The following is a 6,198-nucleotide window of genomic DNA, read 5'->3' on the forward strand; positions in this document are numbered from 1 at the left end:
GCATTCTATATGTGCCTTGGAGAAAAGGAAGATCTTGCCTGAGTATCAAGAGTTTGGATTCATATCAATTACCCTCTCCCCAAATAATGCTATTATTTTAAGAAAATTGTATTCCTAGTTGTTGCTGTTAACTTGCTTCAGCCAAAGGCAGAGCAGGAAAGGGCACCATTTCAGAATAATACTGTGTTTCCCTGAAAATAAGACAATGTCTTATATTAATTTTTGCTCCCAAAGATGCATTGGGTCTTATTTTCAGGGGATGTCTTATTTTTCCATGAAGAATTCACATTTATTAAACAAAAAATGAACATTTTATATATACTGTACAGTAGTTGTCATCACAAACCAGCATAACCAGACAAACTGTGAATCCTATCAAGAATTTCTTGTTACTACCAATATTTCCATGTACAACACTCTATGGTACGTACATTTACCGATCCTGCATGCTCTAGTGTTCTGTTAGGTGGGCATGCTTCCAAACAAAAACTTTGCTAGGTCTTACTTTTGGGGGAGGCCTTATATTTAGCAATTCAGCAAAACCTCTACTAGGACTTATTTTCTGGGGATGTCTTATTTTAGGGGAAACAGGGTAGGTATGATAGTGAGCATTAATCCACTTATATTGGCCAATGTTCACATAGTCCTTTGAAAAGAAAGAAATGCTGGGCTGTAGTGAAAAGAAAAATGAATCCAGAGTAGTATATGTTACTGTGTGTTGCATGGCCTGACGCAACACAATCTGTGTTAATGTCAGTCCACAAACCACTTGGTAACATATACTACTCCGCATTCATTCTTCTCCCCCACCATAACCAAGGTGAAATATAATATGATTAAAATATTTCCATTTTCTTTTGGTTTAGAGGAGCAGATCTCCAGGGAAGTCCACTAAAATGACTAAGAGGACTACTTCTGGGCAAAAAGATCAGCGTCCCAAAAAAGGTACAACATTTACAAGTAAAGTATTATATTCAGAGTTTCCTATAAAAGAGTCATCCACAACATCTCCCACCCACCCCCAACTAAAATAGCAGCATTAATCCAAAGTATTTTCTTCCGATTTTAACATTGTCATATTTTACACTAACAAAAGCATATCCCATGTTTTGAAAAATGAAAAGGAACAAGTCAATTGGTTGGGTTTGCAATACCAGTGAAGATAATATTATGCAGCTATTCCATGTTAGAAATAAATGGACTTGTCTTAAGGGTAGCATAGATCATCTTCAGGTTCCCATGGGACAGGACAATAAATCCTTGTCTATGATTTAATTAAAAACTCAATTTAATTAAAGACTTCAGTGTGGTAGGAGTTGGTTTGATTACTTCTTTATTTCTTAGAAATGTAACATCTGATGAATCTGAAACTAGCCCTGTACAGAATAGAAGCGTATTTCATACATGTTGTCTAGTTAAGCATTTATTTTGGGAGAAAAAATCTAATAATCTATATAGCCCAGGTTTTTCCCAACTCTAGAGTGAACCTTTTTGTTTGTTTGTTTTCCTTGATAAAACAAAGGATATATGATAACAGGTATCAGAAGGGTAGTTTGTGGGATGAACTTTTCTTCTCTAGTTGCTCCAGATAATCAAGGTAATCAACAAAAGGGGTTATCTCTTATTTCATTTATCTTTATATGAGATCTGGATCTCATATAAATTCTGTCCAAACCCATTGCTTGTCTTTATCTTTATTGATTAATGGAAGAGATTGTTTCAACTGAAATGTATATAGTATTTGTAATCTCGCATCCAAAGATGTTCTATATATTGAGGATGTTTGAACTTGGTCCATCTAAGGATGTTTGTTTTGGTTTGCTGCATAACATTTCTGATTTTTTTTTAATTTGGGGATACTTTTAAACATTATAGTGGTAACTTTAAGCCTCAGTCGATTAACATATCAAAATGGTGGGATTTTCTTTTTCAGAAATAGACTCCTTTTCTAAATTTGCATCAGGTGATTACCAGCTTAAAGAGGATGGGCAGAAGGATTCATGGAGCAAACAGCAGAGCTCACAAAAAAAGAAGAAACTGAAGATTGCTTTGGTTCCTCGAGAGGTAATTCTAGACCTTTGTGACAATTCTTATCCCAGCTGATTATTTGGCCCTTAATTGTTTCTTTATCTCACAATCTGGCCAAAGATCTAAATGAGTTATGATTTTTTTTGTATAGCTGTCTCCAACTAGCAGCTTTGCATTGGAGCTGATGGAGGAGTTAGGGTGACCTGAACTCTTTGGTGGAAAGTTACAAGGGCCAGCAGGTCATGTGATCATTTGCCACTGAACGTGGATGTTTGCAAATCAATATACTAGTATATCAGTATTAGCACACCTCCACATAACATGATGCTTAAAGAAACCTTAGGCAAATATACATGTATTTGCATGCTTGAGGGGAAGAAAAGCCACAAAGCAGCCATTGCTGTGCAGCCACCAATAATGCAAATGAGAAGAGTTTTTCCCAGGCAAATGCACATCAAGGCGACAAGTGTGGTCGCTTAAGAAAAGTCTGATAAATTACCTTTCATGTCAAATCAAATAGTACACTTTTCTATTATTATCAAATAAAACCACTGGATATCAAATCCTAATGACTATCTGACTGTTAAATATTAAGTATTCAAACTTTTGGAGTATATTTTCCATCAACTTTTATAAAAGATGTTAAAGAAGTGACTCCAGAAACCTCAGATTATCAAAGTTCCCAGATATCTATTACTTGAGTATATCCCCATATTCCATCCACTGCTCCAAACTGAGCCTACGTCACATCTCTGAGGCACATAAACAATTTCATTAGATGGCCAGACTAAAACAAGAAATCACCAGAGGTTTACACAAATATAAATGTATTATTTAATTTGTAAAAAGATTTCACCATGATGGAAGTTTTTTTAAAAACTGTAAAATGCTGTATTCCCAAAAAATGTTTTTTTCTTAATGTAAGTGAATTATTCTCATTTATCTTGTAGTCGCACCCAGCCTGTTCTGGCCCTGAATTCATCTGGCATCGCTTTAATATTGGTGGACACAGCCCGCTAATTGAACACTTCCTTGAAAAACGGCATGCTCTGTCAAAGGGAGGATGTGAGATCTTTTTGCCTAGGAGGGAAATCTGCAAGCCAATACCATATCCTTATGGCATACATGGGGAAAATGAGAATAGAGATTCAAATACTTTAGTGGTCCATTCAAGCCAAACTTAAATACAAGCAAAGTGATGGAAGAGTTGGTTTTCTTAGTCCTGTGTTTGTGGTCTTAAGCAGTTAGATATAAGACCTTTCCCTGAACCTTCATGGTCTGCATTGCATTTGACTGTTTAATGATAATGGCCACAATCTAGTGCTCAGTTAGGCTTTTGTTGTTGTTGTTTATTCATTCAGTCGTTTCCGACTCTTTGTGACCTCATGGACCAGTCCACACCAGAGCTTCCTGTCAGCCGTCACCGCCCCCAGTTCCTTCAAGGTCAGGCCAGTCACTTCAAGGATACCATCCATCGATCTTGCCCTTGGTCGGCCCCTCTTCCTTTTTCCTTCCATTTTCCCCAGCATCATGATCTTTTCCAAGCTTTCCTGTCTTTTCATTATGTGGACAAAGTACTTCATCTTTGCCTCTAATATCCTTCCCTCCAGTGAGCAGTCGGGCATTATTTCCTGGATGATGAACTGGTTGGATCCTCTTGTGGTCCAAGGCACTCTCAGGATTTTCCTCCAACACCATAGTTCAAAAGCATCTTTCTTCCTTTGCTCAGCCTTCCTTATGGTCCAGCTCTCGCATCCATAGGTTACTATGAGGAATACCATTGCTTTAACTATACGGGCCTTCATTGCCAGTGTGATGTCTCTGCTCTTCACTATTTTATCGAGGCTGGCCATTGATCTCCTCCCAAGAAGTAAACATCTTCTGATTTCCTGGCTGCAGTCTGCATCTGCAGTCATCTTTGTGCCTAGAAATATAAAATCTGTCACTGCCTCCACGTTTTCTCCTTCTATTTGCCAATTATCAATCAGTCTGGTTGCCATAATCTTGGTTTTCTTGATGTTTAACTGCAACTCAGCTTTTACACTTCCTTCTTTCACCTTGTTGATAAGGCTCCTCAGCTCCTCCTCACTTTCAGCCATCAGAGTAGTATCATATGCATATCTAAGGTTGTTAATGTTTCTTCCAGCAATTTTAACTCCAGTCTTGGATTTGTCAAGCCCCACATGTTGCATGATGTGTTCTGCGTACAAGTCGAATAGGTACGGTGAATGTATACAGCCCTGCCGTACTCCTTTCCCAATCATGAACCAGTCTGTTGTTCTGTGGTCTGTTCTTACTGTGGCTACTTGGTCTTTATACAGATTTCTCAGGAGACAGACAAGGTGTCTTGGTATCCCCATACCACCAAGAACATGCCACAATTTATTATGATTCACACAGTCAAAGGTTTTAGAATAGTCAATAAAGCATAAATATATGTTTTTCTGAAACTCCCTGGTTTCCTCCATTATCCAGCGGATATTGGCAATTTGGTCTCTTGTTCTGCTGCCTTTTCTAAACCTAGCTTGTACAGTTAAGCTAATTGAAGTCAATTGATTTCAATAGACTTTACATCTGTGTAAGATTTAGTTAACTATTTGCTTTCAGTTACTATTCCCCCACTAGTGTATATATACGGTTTCATTGGGACTTAAATATATGTTGACTTAACTACATACAGTATAACCTTCGGAAAGCACAGGAGAGGGTTAACACCCCTGTGGAGTTTGTCTGTGCCACTGTTCAGAAGATTTCACCTAATTTTCTGTCCCTGTGATAATTGAATTTTGAAAAATTCAGTTTGTTCTGGATTGGTATTAAAGCTTCTCCATGATAACTCTTCCAGGAGTGAATGTCCCTTCCAAAGGGTAGATTTCTCTCACTTCCTGTTGTCTTACCCCCATTTGTAACTATGAGTTGTTTGCAAGTCAGATGTTTGCAACTCAGGGGCTGTCTGTATTTGTGTGTGTCTTAAATAAAACATAAAGATTTTGCCCTGACATTAAGTCTAGTCGTGTCGGACTCTGGGTGATGGTGCTCATCTCCATTTCCAAGCCAAAGAGCCACTGTTGTCCGTAGATGCCTCCAAAGTCATGTGGCCGGCATGACTGCATGGAGTGCCGTTATCTTCTCGCCGAAGCGGTACCTATTGATCTACTCACATTTGCATGTTTTTGAACTGCTAGGGTGGCAAAAGCTGGGGCTAACAGCAGGAACTCACCCAGCTCCCCGGATTCAAGCTCAGTGGTTTAATCTGCTGCGCTACCAGGGGTACCCCAACTTTTTTTTCTATATTGGTAGGGTTGACATTTTACTGAGTTTTATTTTGTTACATTGCTTTTGCTTTATAAAATCTAAAAATTGCTTTCTGTGATAATTGGAGTAGAATTTTCCTTTATACACCAAAAACACAGAGTCTGCTCAGACTTATGCGGAAGTGGTCAAAGAAGGTTTTAATATGATCTGCCATAGACACAAGGCATTCAGAAGGACATATCTGAAAAATCGGAAGGAAATGAGGAGTTTTGATCAACAGTTTAAGGCTAACCAAGAACTTTTCAGGTACTGAAAGAGGTTGCTGAGCTTTTTTTTTTTTCTGGCATCCCCATCTCAAATGAGGGAAATGGGACTCCCTAAAGGTCTACCCATTATCACTCTCTTCTCCACTGTTCTCATGTAAATGGTTAAGTATCTTAATTTGATATTTCAGTTTATCTGTCCTTTCTTTATGCTTACACTGGGATGGCCAACAATTAAATTGCTTTGTGTTTTTATTGTGCACAGCCCATAACTTGTCCTGCTGCTGTTGTTGTTTTGTGTCTTCCAACTTTTTGCTTCCAACTTTTGATGACCCTAAAGGGAATAAATTACAGTGTTTTCCTGGACTGAGAGCATGTGACACATCTAATGTCACCCAATGGATTTCTATGGCAAAGCAGGGAATAGAACCCTGGTCTTTAGAGGCAAAATCCATTGCTGAGATCATTATACCATTCTAGCTTTCTGGTTTCCCTCTACAACATTACATTCTTTTGTATAGTTCTAACATTTTCTCAACGTTTGAAAATAATTTTTCAATATGAAAACTTTTAAAGAGAATGCATGTGCAAATCTAAAAATATCTTATGCCATTATAAACACAACTTGCCTGCATAAGTAATCAGAGCCTGG

At 38.1% G+C, this 6,198-nt stretch overlaps 1 protein-coding gene across 4 annotated transcripts in view; it reads left to right on the forward strand.

Moving 5' to 3' along the window:
* fam227a (family with sequence similarity 227 member A) overlaps positions 1 to 6,198 on the forward strand; it is a 32,911-nt gene that overhangs the window by 25,040 nt on the left and 1,673 nt on the right. For all 4 annotated transcript variants that reach the window (XM_062982929.1, XM_062982928.1, XM_062982930.1 and 1 more), the window contains 4 exons: positions 867 to 945; positions 1,934 to 2,064; positions 2,979 to 3,135; positions 5,439 to 5,589. In XM_062982929.1, coding sequence (XP_062838999.1) covers positions 867 to 945; positions 1,934 to 2,064; positions 2,979 to 3,135; positions 5,439 to 5,589 — 518 coding nt within the window. The remainder of the gene's footprint in view (positions 1 to 866; positions 946 to 1,933; positions 2,065 to 2,978; positions 3,136 to 5,438; positions 5,590 to 6,198) is intronic.

Source organism: Anolis carolinensis, chromosome 5 (genome assembly GCF_035594765.1).
Source record: "Anolis carolinensis isolate JA03-04 chromosome 5, rAnoCar3.1.pri, whole genome shotgun sequence".
In the NCBI taxonomy this organism is placed as follows: domain Eukaryota; kingdom Metazoa; phylum Chordata; class Lepidosauria; order Squamata; family Dactyloidae; genus Anolis; species Anolis carolinensis.